Source organism: Rattus rattus, chromosome 1 (assembly GCF_011064425.1).
Source record: "Rattus rattus isolate New Zealand chromosome 1, Rrattus_CSIRO_v1, whole genome shotgun sequence".
NCBI classification, from domain to species: domain Eukaryota; kingdom Metazoa; phylum Chordata; class Mammalia; order Rodentia; family Muridae; genus Rattus; species Rattus rattus.
Genome location: NC_046154.1, coordinates 195,050,471 through 195,071,653, shown reverse-complemented (window position 1 = coordinate 195,071,653; position 21,183 = coordinate 195,050,471). Strand labels below are relative to the sequence as shown.

The window sequence follows — 21,183 nt, the reverse complement described above, 5'->3', positions numbered from 1 at the left end:
GAGACCAATGACAAGTGAGTCGGTTATAGATGTGGCCAGGCCACAGCCAGCGTACCAACCGAGAGCAGTCCAGAGGGGAGTGTCACAGGCAGTAACACAGGGTAGCAGACATCCCCAGATGCTCCAAACAAAGCAGAAGGCACACAGAAGAGAGCACACTAGTCAAGGCATGTTGTCACGTCACTACTGCTGCAGTGTCAACGCCAGTGCCAATTCCATGAGGAAAAAGAAGCCTATGGGCAAGCGTCGAGTCTTGACACACAGAGATGCAAAAATCTTCAGTAAAATACTATCAGCCCGGGTCCCACAGCACATGACAGAAACCACTCACCATGGCCAAAGAGGGTTTAGCCTTGGAATGCAAGGACCAGCAGATCCGTCGGTGAGGCACACCACGTTAAAGGACATGGAAACACGTGGCCGTCTCAATAGCTGGAGAGAACGCATCTTACCAAAGTCAAAGTGATACAATAAATCTTGGACAAAAGAGGGGTTAAAGGAACAGTATTCAACATAGTGAGGACCAAGGATTGAACATAGCCGCATCTAACCCTGGTGAGCAGGAGGCAGTTCCTTGGTGATCTGGTACAAGCCAAAGGCTTTCCACCGCACCACTTCTCCTCCGTGTAGGACTAGGATCAGAGCCAGAACAATCCCACAGGAGAGGAAGGAGATTAGGTCTGTAGATGATTGTCGTCTATATGGAGCATCCAAAGATAGGAACTTTGCAAAGTTTGAGATTAGACAAATGAGTGTTTATATGCTGTAAATGATCTGAATTAAGGGAATTAAAGAAATGGTTTCATAGTAGCAACCACAGGAATCACTCACGTAAAAATAAGCAGTTTGGTTCTCTGAAAGTTAGGACAGGTTGATGTGAAGGGAATTTAAAGAAGACATCATTCCATAGGTCAGAAGAATTAATTCAGTGTTTAAATTTCTGTATACCCAGTATCTGCAGATTCAACATAGTCACGATCAAAATCCCAAGAATATCATTTGCAGAACTAGAAACAAAAATCTTAATTCACATAGATTGTCAAAAGAGCGAAACAATCAAAGTACTGTGAGCAGGAACAGTAAGCTGGGTGCAGGCGTTCCTGAGCTCAGTCTGTGACAAAGTGACAGCAGTCAAAACCACAGCAATCAAAACCACAGTGAGAAGAGGGAGTTGGGTAGAGCCCAGCGTGCACTGATAGGAAGGACACCGCTTGTTAGATAGGAAGGACAGCCCCTTCAGAGAATGACACTGGAAAATAACATCTGTGTGCACGGATAGGACTGCTCTCTGCGCTCTAAACAGACCCCACAGATTAAATCAAAAGACCTGAAACTACGCAACCACTGGCTTGGGCAGGGGTTTTTGTTGTTGTTGCTGCTGTTTTTAATGTGAAACCAGAAGCTCAGGAAACAACAGAAATAGAGATGTGGAATTGCATCAAACTTAAGCCTGCAAACAGTCACTCAAACTAAGCGGCAGTGCAGCGGAGAGAACACCATGTGCAGGGAGAGTCTGGATCTGGCAAGGGGTAGCTGCAGAGTATGTAAGCGCCTAACAGAGATGGGCAAGGATCAGAAGCTGTGTGAAAAGTATATACCGGTATATACCAGTCAGGTAATGCAGATCCAACCCAGTGACATGCCGACACTGCCTCACAGTCTCAGCGTGTGTCGGCAGTGGTACTGTCAGTATGGCTGTCACAGACAAAAGTATGGTGATGTCTCCTTAAAGAATTAAAGATGGAGTCAATGGAGTGGCACACGCTTTCATCCCAGCCCTCAGGAGGCAGAAACAGGCAGATCTCTGACTCAAGGTTAGCCTGGTCTACCTAGTGAGTTCTAGGCATCCAGGATTACATGGTGAAACTTTGTCTTTAAAAAAACAAACAACCCCCCCCCCCAAACAAACAAAAAACCCCAGACCAAAAAACAACAAAAAAACCTAGCATCAAGCAATTCCCGTTTGGAGTATACATCAGAGGAAATAAATTCTTTATCTGTATTCTCAGGTTTATTGCTGTTGTATTGTCCCAAGCCAGATGTGAGCCCCTAGTCAGCAGTCAGTGAATAAGGCTGAAGCGTCCTGTGTGTTTATACAACATTGGCTTTTTAAACAGGGAAATCAGGTTGACGTGGCTCCATGGGTAAAGGTGCTTGCCGTACAAGCTGATGACCAGAGTTTAGTCCCCGGATCCTGTGGTAGAAGAGGAGCGTCATTCCTGACGGTTGTCCTCTGGCTGACACAACACACACACACACACAGTCAAACACACACACTCACACACACTCATACACACAAATTTATTAAAATTAAAGAAAATCTCACCGCTTGAGGCAATATAGATGATCATGTAAGAAGAGGACAGAAAAATGTACAGTGTTTCCCCTTCCCGTAGATTCTGAAGGAGCTGAGTTTACCGTTTATCAGGACACAGTAGATGGGTGGTTGCGGGGCTGAGGAATGGAGGGCGGAGTGCTGGTTAACGGAAGGAGCTGTCAGGTGTGTAGGAGGTGAGTGTGTGCAGGGACTGAGTCGGATGCTGGAAGCCCACAGTTCACCGCAACGTAGATCTCAGTGTTCTGATCACCAGACACATAGGGCGAGCTGAGGTGGATGTGGGGTTTCTCTTTTTGTGGTTTTGTTTTTTAATAGAAAGTCCAACCTTCTGTTTTCACCAAGACGGGGAAGTTCATCATGTATTACCTCTGCTTCCACACGGCAGAAAACAAAATTGAGTTAGGTAAGGGAAACTGTCTGTGTGGTCTTGAGATCCACGAATGCCGCTTGGCCCTTTCCGAGGTCGGTGATTCCTAGTACAAATCCTGGCTGGGGCTGTGGAGCTGAGCGTGGGAGGCACAGAGGATAGGACAGCAGGAGCTCTCTGTGTGCAGTAACCGTGGATGAACTTGAAACCCAGCATTCTCATCACGGCCTCACCACTGCCGCGGTTCTGAGCATGCCGCACGCTCACTCCATCCGAGTCGCACAGTCCACCACCTACGAATGTGGCCTGAAATGAGGAGGGAGGCCCAGATGCAGAACTTCAGGTGGTTAGGAGCTGCCGTGTTTTTAATGTGTAAAGTTTTCTGTTCCTGTAGAAACATACAGGTCTACTTATGGAAAACAGGACTTTACATGACCTTCTTACGGCATTCCTTAGGGTGTATGTATCCAGCTAGTGTGCGTAGGATTATATTGTGTTTAAAACATTTGGTTTTAAAAATTGCATTTTAGGGCCAGCAAGGTGGCTCAGCAGGTAACAACCCTCGTGGCCAAGCCTGACCCAGGTTCCGTCCCAGGGACCCATGTGGTGGAAACACAGAGCTAACTTGTGCAAGTTGTCCTCTGATTTCTACATGCATGCTGTGCCACACACAGAATTAATTAATCGTGTAAAACAAATTTTAAAAAAATTGTTCTTTATAGTGTTTCCTTGAGTTTTATTTAAAAGAAGAAAATCATTAAAAGGAGGAGTTGGAGAAAAAGCCGTCAGAGCCAGAAGCCTGCACTGGACCTGCACACACCTAAGCCTGTCGCCAGCCAAGCGTCCTGACTGACTGGGGGGCTCGGGGCCATAGCCCACCCCGAGGGGCTGCTGGCTCCCGATTGGTCTGAGGAAGATGCAGTCATTGTCTTTACCTGTGTACCACTTGTATACAGGCGAGCCCTCCAAGTCCAATGGATAGTTGAGAACTCGGGGTGTCAAAGTCAGGATGTAAAAGGGAAGCCTGACAGGTCAGAGGAGAGAGGCCAGGCGCGGCAGGAAAACAGCCAGAATGCATCGCACACCCGTCTCAGTGTCAGAGAAGCAATTCAGTCAGAGATAGGGTTTTTAGAAGTTGAGGCAGTTAGCTTGGGACCGGGACAGTTTTTAACGGTCCTGAAATGGCCCTAAACATACTTCTGCCGTTTGTACTAGAAGCAGTGTTCTCAGCATTGTAGCATGTTCCTGGCAAAGCTCAGACTTGAGTGGAGAAAGCCTGGGGAAGCCTGCCGTGCACAGAGCTTACAGCACCTCACCTTCGGGACAGTAAAAGACAGTGACCCCAGCATCTGGAAACTGCATTTCCATGTTCGGTTGGTTGGCAGACTCATGCCATGTGCTTTACCCCTCAGACTGGCGCCCCCTTCTCTGGGGACATCTGCTACATGGTGTATCAGTGTCCCTCTTGAAGCCGGAGAGGTCCCCTCATACCCCACCTCACCTTGGTTTTATCCTGGCCTTGGTTCTAGTTGTTCGATGTCTTCTTAGCTCTTTGAAACTCTCAAAGCTCTTTTAGAAGTGTCAGCTCCTCCAGTCGTCCTCTCTTAAGTCTGATCCAGATTGCTCAGCTGACACCGAGTCCATCCCTGCCCAGTTCAGCAGGTATCGCTTGACATTAGTTTCTTCTGCATTTAGAGTTAAATGTTGGTTATCTTAGGAGCAGATGGCTTTATTATTTTGGAAATACCTGTCCAATAGTCTTCTTTTGACAGCTCCTCCTTATTCCAGAAAAGCCAAGCAGATCTGCAGCAACTGTTGTTTTCGGAAGGGAAGGGTTTCGATCATTCTGACAGCTCTTAAATGCTTTGCCGGATGAGTGCGTATGGTGCTGGAGTATTCCTGCGGTCCATCTCACTCCATTACAACCATCGGTAGTGAACGTTCGATTATTTATTGTAGTCTGAGGTTCGTGTTCACGAGACACAGCTGCTGCACATGAACAGCTATGGCGGCATGCCCCACTCTGAGGGAGAGCTCGCACCTGCCACCTGCAGGTCACAGACCTGTAGAGCTGTCAGACTGTGTGCTTATTAAATATTGTTGAATCTTCTTTGGATATCTTATGTTCGCACATACTAAGTCCGAAACCACATTTTGTTCCCAGACATTCTAGTGTATACAGATTATTTTACACAAAAGCATAATCTTTAAAACATGACATCATGGGTTGGGGATTTAGCTCAGTGGTAGAGCGCTTGCCTAGCAGGCGCAAGGCCCTGGGTTCGGTCCCCAGCTCCAAAAAAAAAAAAGAAAAAAAAATGAGATCATGTTATTCTCATCCTTAAAGAAGAGCTCATCTTTCACTTAGAGTGAAGCCTGGGATTGTCACCCTGACTTTTGTCCCTGTTGTTAGAGTGTACCCTGAGCAGGACCTCTTTAGGAACCAGGCCTTTGTCTCGTTCCTCGTTCTCTGTCAGAACTCAGGACAGTACCTCCTAAAGAGCCGTCATTAGTAAGTACCGTGGCTGCGAGGCAGCGGGTGCCTGCAGTGTCCTCTCTGTTGCATCAGGCACTGACGACTACAGAGTGGACGGCTCCCTTCTCAGCCTGCACTGTACAGTGCAGTTTTCACCTGTATCGTTTTTATGAGTTTACTGGAAACTGAAGCTCCTCAGGTCATTTCTTCTGAGGTGTGAACCGTCTTGTCCCTTTTGTGTATTTTTTTCTGTGACTAACAATGTGTATCAGGATTTAATTACAACACCTTGTTGCAAAGAAGTTGGCTTTGGCCTGCGGCCGTCCTCCATCCCCGTTACTGGTCACAGATCTGACGGTGTCTCTTGGATGGACTGGACCTCACCTCAGCTGCTGCCATGCTTAACAGGTGCTGAAAGCCTGGGCCTCATCTAACTTCTGTCTGTTTGACGGCAGCTGCTCCCCCCCCCCGCCCCCCATGGTTGTTGAGGGCTGGCGCTGTGTCCTTGCTTCCTCACAGGTAGCCCTGAAGTAGCTTTGAAGTGAATGCTAAAATACTTTGCCTCCCAAGTTTGCCGATGTTGATTCTTTCAGGAAGCTCACAAGATGGTGAGAGAGGCGAACGTCAAGCAGGCCACTGCAGAAAAGCAGCTGAAGGAAGCTCAAGGGAAAGTGAGTCTCGGAGCTTTCCTTATGGACGGGGAGACCGTGGGGAGACGTAGTCATGAGTGCCCTGACGCCCTTGGCGGCTGTTGTTACTGGAGAAGCAGCACTTCTGTCACACTCGGAAGCTGCAGAACCACGAGTGAGCACAAAGCACATACGGCCCCAGTAACCCTGGACGCTGGTGTGTATTCTACCACAGCCAGCTTGCAGAAGGATGTTACAGTCCTCTTGGAAAGTTACGTTTGTTTTCTTAGTTCACTGGGAAAAAAGTCACCTCAGTAAACTTGATTATCTTAGGAGCAAACTAAAGGTAATGGTAAACTGATACATTTTAATGTTTTGAGAACTCATACTAGTGTTAGGTATTTAAAATGTTCCTTTTGACATTATTGGCAGTAGAATCAAAGCATACGGAGACCCAGAAAACTTGGATTACTTTCCCTTCATTACTTCATAGAAAAATAACAAATTAAATGTATTTTCTGTTCTTGCAAGTGTTTTTTGCCAAATTGCTAACATTGGTCACTTCTGCCATAAAGCGTGTGCGTGTGACGGTGCTGCTTTCTTTTCAAGATTGATGTGCTTCAAGCCGAAGTGGCCGCGCTGAAGACACTCGTACTGTCCAGTTCTCCAACATCGCCTACGCAGGAGCCTCTGGCGGCTGCAAAGACGCCCTTTAAAAGGGGGCACACACGGAACAAAAGTACAAGCAGTGCTATGAGTGGCAGCCACCAGGACTTCAGTGCGATCCAGCCAATCGTAAAAGACTGCAGAGAGGTAACTCCCAAGGGCTGTCCCCTCTAGCTCTGCCTGGGCTTCCTGCCGATTGTCCGATTGTCCTCACTGAGGTGGCCAGCAAACTAGTGCAGAATATGCAGTGTTAAGATGGGGAGGCTGTCCTACAGCTGGTTGGTCTCAAGGATCCTCACTCTCTGACCCTTGACCTTGGAGGGCCTGCTGCAGGCAGGGGAGTCTGCATTGCAAGTTTCTGTCTAGGGAACAAACTGGCATGTGTTGTATACAGGTGCCTCAGGGTCCCCACTAGTCAGGACATTCTGTTAGTGAGCATTAAAATACAAATATAAGAAGCGTGAAGATAGGATTTTTTTCAAGATTGCTAGTAGGTAGCTCTTTTTATTTGAAATCTGAGAGAAGCAAAATTTTACATCCATAAGAAAGTTCTAGAGTTGAGTCAGATAATCAAGAAAACAGAACCCAGAAATAACCGAAGCCTTGCATTTTAGAAAACATAGATAACTTAGATACTGTCTATCAATCATCCTAGGGATGTAGTGTTTGTAGGGATTGACCCAGACTTCCTGGGGCTTCACTCACTCCTGAGTTTAAGCCAATTTGTGCTGAAGAAGCTGTTGGGGTTTAGTCAGCTAAGGTGTGTGTAGAAGCCAGGAATCACTTCTCTGAATAGCCAAGGGTAGCTGTGGTAGCTGAATTACATCTGCTCAGCTGTTAATAAGAATATGGTAACTGAAAAGTTCACTTCTCATCCAAATCTGAATGTAGCAGAATCTAAAGTTCATATTTGTTTTGTTAAATATCTAACATACTTCTTTAGTCACTACTTTAATTCTGATTTCTTTAACTTTAAATAAGTGTACTTAAATAAAAAGTTTAGCGTTTATTGTAAATTTTCACTTAGTAAGTGTAATGTATTTTCTTGTGTTGCTTATAGTAAAACTTTTTTAATGGCGTCTCAATATTTAAGAAGCTTCTCTCGTTTTTTGAAATGTATAAAAATGATCGGTGGGTAGGCCTGGGGATCTGGCCTTTGGGGAAGAAGGCTTAGGTCAGACTCAGAGATGGGGAAGGGAAAGAGGAGGATCAGGTGGAGGCCTGACCAGGAAGCCCGTGGATTATTACTAATTCAGGGGGTATTTAGGGTGCTCAGTGTCGTAGCCAAGTGCATCTGCTGCTTTCTGTCCTGTTGCTTACACTAAGGGACATTTTAACCATCCCTTAGGGACTGTCTCTAGTTACGGACAGTCCCTCAATTTTATCCCACACTAGGTTTCCCAGGTGAGACTCAGCTTACTCATTTTCTCTAGCTAATGTGGCTCCAGATTGGTAGCTGTAGAAGAGACTTGTCAGTGTGCTTCTGTTCAGGACAGCCTGTGTCTTCAGACAGCCCCAGTTTGCTGGGCATAGCAGTCAGGCCGAGGCAGGAGCCTAGTGAGGGGCAGCCCGCTTACATAGTGAGCTTGGGGTGTGAGTGAGACCCTGTCTCAGAAGAGGAGTAGCCACGGTATGTGGAGAGCCGTAGGTGAGGAGGCACAGTGTGTGGAGAGCCATAGGTGAGGAGGAGACACAGTATGTGGAGAGCCGTAGGTGAGGAGGAGACACAGTATGTGGAGAGCCGTAGGTGAGGAGGAGACACAGTATGTGGAGAGCCGTAGGTGAGGAGGAGGCACAGTGTGTGGAGAGCCGTAGGTGAGGAGGAGACACAGTATGTGGAGAGCCGTAGGTGAGGAGGAGACACAGTATGTGGAGAGCCGTAGGTGAGGAGGAGGCACAGTATGTGGAGGCCGTGGGTGGGAGGAGACACAGTGTGTGGAGGCCGTGGGTGGGGAGGAGACACAGTGTGGAGAGCCACAGGTGGGGAGGGACACAGTGTGTGGAGCCGTGGGTGGGGAGGAGACACAGTGTGTGGAGGGCCGTGGGTGGGGAGGAGACACAGTATGTGGAGGCCGTGGGTGGGAGACACAGTGTGTGGAGAGCTGTAGGTGAGGAGCACAGTGTGTGGAGAGCCGTAGGTGAGGAGGAGGCACAGTATGTGGAGAGCCGTAGGTGAGGAGGAGGCACAGTGTGTGGAGAGCCGTAGGTGAGGAGGAGACACAGTGTGTGGAGAGCCGTAGGTGAGGAGGAGACACAGTGTGTGGAGAGCCATAGGTGAGGAGGAGGCACAGTGTGTGGAGCCGTGGGTGAGGAGGAGACACAGTGTGTGGAGGCCGTGGGTGAGGGACACAGTGTGTGGAGAGCCGTGGGTGAGGGACACAGTGTGTGGAGGCCGTGGGTGGGGACACAGTGTGTGGAGGCCGTGGGGTGGGGAGACACAGTGTGTGGAGGCCGTGGGTGGGAGGAGGCACAGTGTGGAGGCCGTGGGTGGGGAGGAGGCACAGTGTGTGGAGCCGTGGGTGAGGAGGAGACACAGTGTGTGGAGGCCATGGGTGGGGAGGGACACAGTGTGTGGAGGCTGTGGGTGGGGACACAGTGTGTGGAGGCTGTGGGTGAGGGAGGCACAGTGTGTGGAGGCCGTGGGTGGGGAGGAGGCTGGTGTGTGGAGGCCGTGGGTGAGGAGGAGGCACAGTGTGTGGAGGAGGAGACACAGTGTGTGGAGAGCCATAGGTGAGGAGGAGGCACAGTGTGTGGAGAGCCGTAGGTGAGGAGGAGACACAGTGTGTGGAGAGCCGTAGGTGAGGAGGAGACACAGTGTGTGGAGAGCCGTAGGTGAGGAGGAGACACAGTGTGTGGAGAGCCGTAGGTGAGGAGGAGACACAGTGTGTGGAGAGCCGTAGGTGAGGAGGAGACACAGTATGTGGAGAGCCGTAGGTGAGGAGGAGACACAGTGTGTGGAGAGCCGTAGGTGAGGAGACACAGTGTGTGGAGAGCCGTAGGTGAGGAGGAGACACAGTATGTGGAGAGCCGTAGGTGAGGAGGAGGCAGCATGTCTGCACAGCACAGGGACACACCCAGAAGGCTGTCAGTCATTTTCTAAAGAAAGACTGCTGTCATGTTTTACAGGCAACTGAATTTTTGCTATGTTACATGAAGAACTTTCCCATTTAGGGTTTGGTTTTATCAAGTGTTTTGTTTTTTCTTTTTAAAGTTGTTTTGTGTTTGCTTTGGTTCATTAGGCCGATCTATCGCTGTATAATGAGTTCAGGTCTTGGAAGGATGAGCCCACAATGGACAGAACGTGTCCCTTCCTAGACAAGATCTATCAGGAGGATATCTTTCCATGCTTAACATTCGCGAAAAGTGAGGTAATGTTTCCCATCTTGTTAAGAACGCATTGCAGTCGATTGTGCTTTCTGCTGCCATGTTTCACATTGTAATGTCCTACGTGTAGTAAATTACTGTAAAATGTCATTTTTAACATTGCTCCATTTCACGTAGGACCATGATTACGGCTGTTCTGAGCATCTTTTCTCATCAGTGTCCCGTGTAGATCTGTGTGGGAAGAGGGCCTGCTGCTTGATTCGCAGACCCAGATTCAGTTTTCCATTTAAGCCAAGTTCTGTGTACACCCTGTTAGAGAGTAGCTCAGAGCAAAGTGCTCCACTAACCTCTACAAGGTCCTGTTTGATCCCTCCACTGCCAACATAGACCCTAAACCAGAACCCCAACTGTGTCTTAAACAGGAGAGACAGTGCCAACTTGGCCTGGGTCAGAGTTGTTAGGAGGAAGAATGAAGCAAGCAGATTGAACACTGAAAAGAATCAGGTGTCATATAAATCCTATCCAACTGTAGTCTTAATTTCAGTTCGATCTTAAATGTGAGAAGTTTGTCTCCCAATAGCCTGGGAGCTAATGTGTAAGGAATTGAGTCCTCAGAACCTTACGTGACTCGCTAGAGGATTGGGCTGTATCGTCCTTGTAAGAACTGAGGATGAACAGCGTGGCGCCAACCCGAGTGTGGGCTGTGCGTTGCAGACCATTCACTAGTGCTGGTCTTCTCAGCACTGCACTCTGACCTTCTTACTGCTGCCCATCGGCGCTGGACACTCCGTATCCGACCAGGAGACTTTTGTGCCTGTAGGACATACGTTGAGAAAATATTTGGCTAGGGTTACTGTCTATCGCTGTCACAGATGACTGGTATCTATTGCATAAATTTAGAGGATGCAGGATTAGGATATTAGTTTTGAAGTGGGTTTTATAGTGCGTGTGGAATCATGGGTAAGGGATGGATGACAGAATCTGGAATAATAACTTTATCCTCTGCCAGTTAATACAAAAAATGCTTGGCACTGTAATTAAGTTGCCTGTCATAGCTGCTTGCATTTTAAACGTTAAATCAAGATTGTGGTTTGTGTTTTTAATTCCTTCTCTTTGCAATGGTTATGGCCATGTTAGTGAAGCTGACCAGCTTCTGATTAACCTGTTACTTTATTTAGGTACTTGCTGCTGACATTTAACTTTTGTTTTAAGTTGGCTTCAGCTGTTCTGGAGGCCGTGGAGAACAACACCCTAAGCATCGAGCCAGTAGGGTTGCAGCCCATCCGCTTCGTGAAGGCTTCCGCGGTGGAGTGCGGAGGGCCAAAGTAGGTGTTTATACCATGCCTTGTGGGGAGAGCGCGTTCAGAGTCTCTGTGCTGTGCCTCTGTGTTCATGTCTGTGGTTTAAATGTGACCACATTCTCCTCAGTTTCTTTTCCTACCCCACCCGTGTTTGTCTTTAACTTTGTATTTCAAAGTTAAGCTTATCCCCCCCCACCCCCACCCCCTGCAGTTCAGAGCTGTGGTCTCTTAGGTAAAGAAAGGTGTGTGGTGTATTTAGAGAAATCTAGAACATTCTTAGATTTCAGTGTGGCTGTGAAGAGAGGGAAGGTCATTGGTACAGACCCTAGGTAAGAGGTGGGTGTGGGCTGCTCAAGAGGGTCCCGAGGATCTAATTACGGAATACACGCATGCCAGGGATGCAGGTCGGCTAAGGTAGGGACAGTAGTGACCATTAGTGGGTTGTGAGGTCAGACGTGGATTGTAGGCCAAACTGCCAGAGGGGGGAGGGGAAGGAGGAGGGAGAGGGACGGGGTGGGAATGAGTTATTTATTTATGTACGCTTACCATTTGTGTAAAATACTTTGGTCTGAGGATTGCCATCAAAACTAGTTTGAGAAGGTACTGACTTAGAACTGGCCTTACCAAGTATGAAACAGGACACAGGAGCTGGAGGGATGGCTCAGTGATTAGCAGCACTTGATGCCCTGGAGAGAACCCAAGTCCAGCCTTGTACCCACATCAGCCAACTCGGCAACCACCTGTAACTCTGGCCCTCACGCACTTCACAGGAACATCTCCCCCCCACCCCTGCCCCCACAGTCCTAGGTACATATGCATAATTTAAAAAAGGAAAATTAGTCCTCACCTTCCACCCATATTATATCTGTAAAGGATCCTGAAATGGGCAAATAGTTGTCTTCCACACGTGACAGGTGTTTGGAGAGTACACGTTGTCAAGGGGAGGACCGCTCTGTTCTCATAGCAGGGCAGGCTTTTCTCGCCCACTGCTATAAGGAGAAAGCCTACAACCGGAAATGTTACCCCAAGCTGCATGTAATTATGCTTCAGCTTCTGTTTTAAAACTATCAGGGAATGCGTTTGAGGACCTGGTTCATAGGGAGGCTGGAAAGCCCAGCCGAGCCCACAGTACAGCCGTTGGCTCCCATCAAGGCTGTGTGATGCTGTACACTAAGGGTCTGTTAGAGAGGCTGTGCCATCTGTTTCTGTTGGCACACGCATTCTCAGGATGGCTGTTGAGTGTTGGTGGTTACGAGATTACTTGGGTGGTATGGCTGGTCGCGTGTTTGTTTCCTGAGCTGCACATCCAGCCAGAGTTGTAGTTGGTGTTAAACCCTGGTGACACCCTATGCACAGCAGCCTGGACTTTAGAGGAAATTTATAGTATTACATTTCACAAACACCAAAGTCTTTTCCTTTTAGCCCTCCAGCCCCTCCAATGGAAAGTCGATGTAAGGAAAGCAGTGTTTGAAGGTCTGAATGAATAAATAGGGCATGTGGCAGTTTTTACTGTGGAATTTGTGCTTACATATGTCACATACTGTATATGCTGTACTCTACAAGATGGCAGACAGCAGTGCGTACTTACAGGGTTTTAGAAAATGAATAGACAGGTTAGATTTAGAGAGCAATTTATATACAGTGCTTATGTGCGCAAGGTCTGGAGGGAAGGCGTTTGTGGTAAAACCGAAGGAAGGTTTTTGTCTTTTTCTTTCTTTTACATTTTATTTTCTGTTAGGAATAGTGTGCATGTAGAATAACTTGTGGGAGTTGGTTTTTTCCTGGCTGAAATTGCTGGCTCAGAAATTGCAGTTTTAAACAAACTATAAGGTAAAGTCCTAGCAAGGCTCCTGGGAACTGGGTTTCCGAAGTGGTGGTTGAACAAGTGGCAAGTGCTGGGAGCCTTTAGAGAAGGACGAGGTTGTTCTGGTGGGCCTGGGGCTCGCTGGAGGTGCCGGGATTTGGTCTGGGGTGTGGGGTGTGGGTAGAATTGGATAAATCAGAACAGGAAAACATTATGTTCAGAGGATCAGGAAGATGAAGGAGAAAAGAGGTGTGATAGATGAAAGACGGAAATTAGATGGGGTGGGGGCTGCAAGAAGGCTGAACTTAGAGGTGACTGTCCCCTCCATTGGTTGGAAGTTAGAAAAAGTTCTGACTTGCGAAAGAAGCTGTGGGCCTGGATTTCTGCACTGTTATCCCTGGTGGTGAGGTGAGCGAGTCTGGAATCTGGAGACTGTGGCTGTGAGGAGGCCCCGCAGGAGTAGCTTGTTCTACACTGCAGCAGGAGGAGGCCAGGTTAGCAGTAAGCCCGGGACCGGGTTAGCTTTAGAAGTGATCAGTTAAGTTTTTTTTTTAAATCCATTGAAGAAAAGCTTTTATTGGGTATGAGGAAACATACATACATACAGCTCACACACACACAGAGAAAAACCCTTCATAACCCAGAGCCAAAGCTTGGTCCTCTTTAAAGGGCACTTTTTATTTTATTAATCTAAGAGTTAGTGCCAATGATCTCATTAGCAAAATCCTTTCAAAATGAGACAAGATGGTGAAAGAACAAACATATTTTCCAGAGAATAACTGTAACCTTTTTTTCAGTTGAAGGGTTTTTTTTTTTTCTTCTGAATAAGTATAGTTTTGCACATTACAAGGACTTCTAGTGGTTGAATCTTAAATTTACTGATTTCTGATCCTTCCCAAGCTAGTAGTTAGTACTTCTAAATATTGCCACAGATCATTAAAGCAGTTTGCATGCGTGGGTGTTTGTGTGTACATGCGTGTGTGTGCATGCGTAAGCAATAAGGCAAAGTCTCCTTGAAAAGAATTAAAAAATAGTCTCTTTTTCACAGAGATTTGCAGGCTGCCTTTAAAATTATCTCGTTCCAAATAACACAGTCTCCACTTGTTTTCTTAGTGGGGGAACGCCTGTGTTACATATTTAGTAGTAGGTATAAGTGAGATCTAATGTGGTTCACACACATTGTTTTTCTTCGCTGTGTAATTTGTAATGGCATGTCAAATGCTATTCGCCACTTTTTTTTCCCTGAGAGCTATGCTAATTTTGCCTTAGCAAAGAGGGGTAGTCGTGTCTGTCCAGGTTCCCAGCTGACACGGTTGGCCGTGGCTGCTGTAAGTCCAGCCTGATGGACAAACAGGCTTCGTTCATGGAGCAGCATGGTGACAGTGGCTCATCACTTCTGTAGCGGTCAGCGATGGCCACCTGATGCCAGGCTTTAAAGATAAGCAAGGCACAGTGTCTACCCTCCAGAAATATATAGCCTCATCCAAGTAGATAGAATGCCCACAGACAGACAGACGGACAGACAGGATGGTATGAGCTGGCCTCTTCATCCGAGCGTTATGGTTTTGCGTCTAAAGGGCAGCTTGTTTCTTTATAGTTCTTACACCCAACACTGAGTGCAGCTGGCCCTGCCACCCGCACATACTCCGTTTGTCAGGTGTTCCCCTGTGAACTGTCAACATCCGTGCCAGAGGCGTGCTCAGTTGTAAGCTCATACTGTGAGTCCCACAGGGGCAGGGGCTCTGTCCTGTTCTTCATGGTGTCCCAGCATCTAGAACAGGCCTGTCACATGGTAGGGTCTCAGATATTTCCTATCTGAATGAAAAAACGACCTATAAAGAAAGTAGGGCAGATGCTTTTAATTAGAAAACAAAACTGGAATTTGTTGTTTTACAGAAAGTGTGCTCTCACTGGCCAGAGTAAGCCCTGTAAGCACAGGATTAAACTAGGGGACTCCAGCAGCTATTACTACATCTCTCCGGTTTGCAGATACCGGGTAAGTGACATGACCAGCGCTTAGTAATGGTTGCTTCGCTGTGAAACCGACCGCTCATGACGCCTCTCTTTTTTGGCCTAGATCACTTCTGTATGTAACTTTTTTACATACATTCGATATATTCAGCAGGGACTTGTGAAACAGCAGGATGGTGAGTGTTCTTCCTTCCTTGTGAGCATTTACACTACGTTAGCCAGTCAGAGCAATAGTGCAACAATCTGTTGTTCTGCAGTCCCGTTAAGCTTCCTGACGACTTCTGACAAAACTATGCATGGTTTAGAACAAACGCCTCGGCCACAGAGGACGGTTTTATCTCCCTCATTTTGCTCTTGAGTTTTGAGCAGAACCAGTTTACCTTGCTAGGGATATGTGACAGGTCCCCTTGTACATGTCACGGGTGTTGAATCGTATGACATTCACCCTTTGAGAGATTGAGTGACAGTTATGAGGTAGGGGTGAGAGGAGCTGAGACAGGAGGACAACACATTGAAGGCCAGGGAGAGCTGTAGGATGAGTTCGTGGGCACCGTAAGCAAATTAATGGCATCTGTCTCAGGGAAAAAAACAAGTTTAAGAAAAAATGTCAGGATGAGTATGGCTCAGTGGCAGACTGTAAATTTTTATAGATGTTGAAATGTTTCTATACTGAAAGACTAGTAGAAGCTAATGCTTTCCGTCCCATCATGGAGAATTAAACTGGCAAAGACAGGCTCCGCCCATCAGGCTCCGGGACATTGTGCTGTGCCATATTTGCTTAGTGCTGCATATCATTAATTTTAACGTACAGAGAAGGCGCGGAACCTGTCTCCAGGGTCGGAGCCTAAAGGCTGTGAGACAAAAGGAGTCTAATTGTGTGATGATTTTTATAGTTTTAATAAAAACATCATTTGATTGCCTGTCAATGGATAATATTCTACAGATTTTTTTTTCCTTGTTATAGTAAGATTGGTGGGAAGTCTAAAAACAACTGACTTCATGAAAATAGGAAGGAAATATCTTGCCTGAGTGACAGATGTGACATTCCTGCCGGGTTCTGTCCCTTTCCCACTTTATTTATTAGTACACAGCACTTACTGTGTGTGTTGTGTAAAGCAAATTTTTAATTTTAAAACCTGCTCATTATCTGAGTCTTGTATTAAAGGATTGAGGTTAGGTAGATTCAAGGCACAGTTTCTCAACTTTTGTTCTGTAGCTTGGCCACCTTAACCCCAAATGCTTCAAGATACAAAACTTCTAGCACGGACATATTGGCACAGGGCTATGCCTGACCTCATGGTCAGAACACAACAAAACCAGTACCCTTCTGCTGGGCTCGATCTGCTGGGCTCCACGGGAAGCCTTTTAACCCGGGGTTTGAAGTTGGGCCCTTTACCCGAGGTTATCTCATTGTGTCTGCATATGTTTTTTTTAATTAAAATCTGGACTCTTCTCACAAGCATTTCAGATAAAGGATACTCTGTATTGACATTTTGAGCATGGATAATTCTTTGTGTGTGTGAGGGATCTCTGTTGAGTATGCTGTAGCACGTTTACAGCATTTCTGGTCTCTAGTTATTTAGATGCCAGTAAACCTCAAGATAGAACAGTAGAAAAGTATTCCAGACATTGCCAAGTGTGCTTTGGGGCCAGTTTTTCCCTGGTGAAACGACTGATAAGTGAGTGTGTGCTGGCCACAGACCTTACTGCTTGACGCACAGAGCACTTCTGTTCCACTTTGACCGGAAATGTAAAAGAAGCGTGGACAGCGGAAATGAGCAGTTGAACTTGAACATTTGTTTTATTTCCAATTTGACCCAGGCAAAAAGCTTTATCATTACAAGGAACATTCCTGAATGTCCTCTGTTCTGGGAGAATGAAATGACAGGACAGCTGAGCAGTGCAGGAGACTCCCGAGCTAGACAGTAACCTTTAGATAACTGAGCAATCCCTACTCATGGAGAACAGAGACTCCCTGAGAAGCGTGGGGCTTAGACGTCAGGCGCGTCGTTAGGACATGCACAGCTTTGCCTTGCAGCTAATTGTACATTCTTACTGAAACCCAAGCAGTAATTAAGGTGACGTTATGATTTACATGTCCCTTCTCTGTTTGTGCAGTTGATCAGATGTTCTGGGAAGTTATGCAACTGAGAAAGGAGATGTCGTTGGCAAAGCTGGGATATTTCAAAGAAGAACTCTGATGCCCTGAGTGCGGGGCCGTGCGTGCTCCTCCCTGGACAGCTGAAGGATGACAACGTTTTTATGGTTACTCAATATTTATTTCTAAGGAGAAGGCCAAAGACTTCCCTCCTCTGCACACCACACTACGAAGTGCTGTGATTTTTTTCAAACTGACTGAGCTGTACTTGCTTATCCCTTAGTGGAACACACTCTGAAGACTGCAGGCCTGCTAGTGATGGTAATTCAACACTGCAAATCCAAACCACCAAATAAACACCAGACTGAGCGTGCGTGTCTTTCTTAGCTCTGACTTGGCATAGAGTTGCAGAGGTCGATAGTAGTCTTCACATTGTACCCCTGTGAGAGCGAGGAAGGAGCCAGGTGGACAGGGCTTCCTGTCTGTGTGTATGCTGGCATCCAGACGAAAGGTTTTATTTATTTTTATTCTGCCAGCTGTGATGTAGGGAATCCCTTTATCATAATGATTTGTTAAGTGTAATAAATGAAGACAGTGAACATGCTTGGGCATCCTGACGGACGGCTTCACGTTAGCATTGAGCATTGTCATGGAATAGAAGGAGTGTTAAGTTTAATAGACCAGGGCATGGCCTAAAAGGGTACGGTCTGCCAGTTCTGAGCTATCGGGCGACTGCTTCATTTCTAAGTTTGGACTAAAGCTGACACTCAGGAAGAAACGACCAGCATCAGATGTACAAATAAAAGAGGTTCGTAGTGGAGACATAGTATAGGAAAGAAAGGAAAACAGCCCGCTTCCTTGACTCCAGGAAGAACTCCGCTCACACTTTTGGAGAACACCTTGGACTGTGAAATATTTCCTACTTATAGATGCACAATTCTGATTGTTGTATGCGTGTGAATGTGTGTGTGTGTGTGTGTGTGTGCATCTCACTTGGGCCTTCTGCACACAGACCTGGAACTGGAGTTGCAGACAGCCATGAGCTGCCGTCTCTCCAGCTTGTCCCTCTCGCTTTAAAAGTAAATAATTTTTCTACATTGTATGTGTCTGTGAGGGTGTACCTGTGCGTGTGTGGCAGTCAGATGACGGCTTTTAGGAGTCTGTTCTTCCTGTCTGGGTTTTCGTGATCAAACAGACTCAGGACATCAGGGTTGGTAGCAATACCTTTATGTGCTGAGCCATTTCTCTGGTGCGGATCTCCACATCCTAATCATTGTGTGTTAATCGCAATTAAACATTATCTAATTGTCTCTAGAGATTGGGTTATTTTCCGTTCTTTACCTATCATGTGGTGGTGAGCCACCTTATATGTATATATTTCTGTGGGCATTCTGGCTTTTCCTGCATGTGTGTGCCCATTTTTAAGGTGTTTGGACGACTCACTAGACATCTGAACTATGTAGCCCACCCACTGAATCCCATTGAACAGGCTCACCCAAGGATTCAGATCCCCCACCCCCCAACCCTTTTTGCTCACACTCCTAAAGGAAGAAAAACAAGTTTGTGAGATGCTAAAATTGAAAGGAGAGTGGGCCTCATGTGCAGCTCACAGACGGAGCATAGAGTCTCGCCTTTGATCCCTCACATCACAAAAACAAATGCAAACAAGCCAGACATTGGGGAGTTTGCTGATAGAGTGAATGAGAGGTGAAGTTCCAGGACCACAAGGAGCAGCAAGACTGATCATCCTGCACCAAACTCAGCATCAGCAGTGCAGTGCGCACACACCAGGAGGAATCCTTAGATTTCTCACCATGCTAAAGGGAACGTAGCAACGGCAACAGAGAGCAACAATAAACAAGACTGAGTAAAGACACGGGATAGCATGGAACTACAGATGCTGTGAGATGGTCAATTCTGGGAAGAGTCAAGGTGGATTCAAATGTGTACGCACAAAGCTTGGGGCAGGGACTACAATAGAAGAATGGGGGGGTGAAGAAAATGCCAGTGTTTATACAAAATATATTTGTATGAAAATATGTATGTTTGTATGATTAGTAGTCTGGATAGATACTAAGGAAGTCCTAACCCCTTGTAACGCTATGCCTGCACCCAGTCTTCAGGGCAGCATGACTGGGTATGGGGAAGATCCATATCCGTGGGCGGCAGCAGGGCCACGGTGATAGATTTCAATGATGAACAACTCAACAAGCCTCTGGGGTCATCTTCCTGACTCCTACCCAGGCAGGCGCTAACCCTGTGCTGCTCTAGTCCTCTCACTTGGTCGGCTGTGCTGTGAGGCGCATAAGGGATGTGCCGAGAGGGCTTTGAGACATTGATCCAAACTCCTCAATGACTAACCTTCCAGAATGCAGTTGTATCTACTGCCACATTCTCTGTATGCATCATGTAAGGTCCTAAGAAACCAGAGAGCTGCAGCTGTCCTTGACAGGCACCTGCACTTCCCAGGTGAGGAGCGAGGCACCCCTGCAGCTGGAAGTTGCCTCATTGATTCTTCAAAGGTGTTATCTGGAAATCCACCATGCTCTCCCTGGGACGAGCAAGCAGTAATTCTAACCCGAGTCGCATCAGGTTTACACACAGCGAAATATCCAGGAGGCGAGCCTCTGCAGAATATTCTCCAGGAAGTCTTGAAGCTACTGATGTTGCATACACCTAAAATTCACTTATATTGGAGGAAAAACTTGATAGGATGATTCTTTTTCACTGCCCAATTACAGGCCTTGCCTTATCTTATGCCTGCATATAGCCATCAATCCACAAACGGCTGTGTAGGAAAAAGCGGGATCGATCAGATAAGGGGGAAAGTGGAAGCAGCATGAAAAGTCATCCATGCCATTTGGGACAACTGACGTTTAAATCGGAAGATAGGGTATGGTACAGAACTCTGAGAAATTTAAAAAGAAGTGGATGGAAGAGAACAAATGGGGAAAAGTCCATGGGAAACAGCTATCAGACTACCACAACACAGCCAGTAGGTGACTACCACGACAAGATCATCCAGTTCTTGGGGAAGACTGAACATGGTGTGGAGAAAAATGAGGATGCTGGAGGAGAACCACACAGTTACCAGGAGGCTGACCCAGGGAGTGAGTGGCAAAAAAGCAGACTATCTCCATCTCCAGAGAAGCTTGGGCACATCTGCAGCTAAGCCACGAGGGTTTGAGTTAACACGTGGGAGGAACTGTTTACGAGAAAACTGACAGCATTCATCACTGGACGTAACCCGACCTTAAACTTTTAAAAGGGAGCGCTGGAGGGAGAAGTCACTATGACATAACTCTACAAAGACAAACAGAGGGGAAGAGGAGATGAAGTAAGCGGCCATGCCTGATGTCCTATCCCACTCCCCATGTAGGAGGCAGGAGGATAGAGAATGCAGAGGCATCCTTAGCAAGTTCAAAGCCAGTATGGACTTCAAGACCTCTTTTTAGATGGAAAGGAAAATTTTAAATTCTAAGCATCAAATAACAAAAAATACAGATTGCTAAACCTCAGAAGAGATTACATAGTAATGGTTTGGATCAGTGGTTCTCAATCTCTGGATCACAACCTCTGAGGTTGTGCTGGTTTGAATATGCATGGCCCAGGGAGTGGCAGTATTTGGAGGTGTGGCCTTGGTGGAGTAGGTGTGGCCTTGGTGGAGGAAGCTGTCTTTTAGCAGCCTTCAGATGAAGATGTAGACCTCTCAGCTCCTGCTCCATGCCTGCCTGGATGCTGCCATGCTCCTGCCTTGCTGATAATAGACTGAATCTCTGAACCTGTAAGCCAGCCCCAATTAAATGTTGTCCTTATAGGAGTTGCCTCAGTCATGGTGTCTGCTCACAGCAGTAAAACCTTAACTACAGCTCAACTGACCCTCTCACCGGTTGCCTAAGATCATCAGAAAACAGGTACTTTTTTTTTATAACAAAATTTATATCATGATGTATAACAGTGTTATGAAGTAGCAACAAAACCTTTGTGGTTTGGGGTCACCACAACATGAGGAATTATAGTAAAGGGTCACAGCATTAGGAAGGTTGAGAACCACTGATTTAGAGTGAGCAAAGTAACCGAATAAATTTACAGACCATAAGATTATGGAGTGAAGCAAGGGAATCTGTAAAACCAACACAGGATGCATGAACAACAGAAGAGTCAACTGAAAAAATGGACAAAGTAGGCAAAAATTTAAGGCAAGTTTAT

The 21,183-nt window shown here is 46.7% G+C and overlaps 1 protein-coding gene across 3 annotated transcripts in view; it reads left to right on the top strand.

Annotated features, from left to right (window-relative positions):
- Rab3ip (RAB3A interacting protein) overlaps positions 1-18,292 on the top strand; it is a 40,534-nt gene extending 22,242 nt beyond the window's left edge. For all 3 annotated transcript variants that reach the window (XM_032912717.1, XM_032912711.1, XM_032912701.1), the window contains 7 exons: positions 5,775-5,852; positions 6,420-6,623; positions 9,716-9,844; positions 11,013-11,125; positions 14,802-14,901; positions 14,983-15,052; positions 16,995-18,292. In XM_032912717.1, coding sequence (XP_032768608.1) covers positions 5,775-5,852; positions 6,420-6,623; positions 9,716-9,844; positions 11,013-11,125; positions 14,802-14,901; positions 14,983-15,052; positions 16,995-17,077 — 777 coding nt within the window. In that variant the 3' untranslated portion in view covers positions 17,078-18,292. The remainder of the gene's footprint in view (positions 1-5,774; positions 5,853-6,419; positions 6,624-9,715; positions 9,845-11,012; positions 11,126-14,801; positions 14,902-14,982; positions 15,053-16,994) is intronic.
- Positions 18,293-21,183: the final 2,891 nt, after the last annotated feature.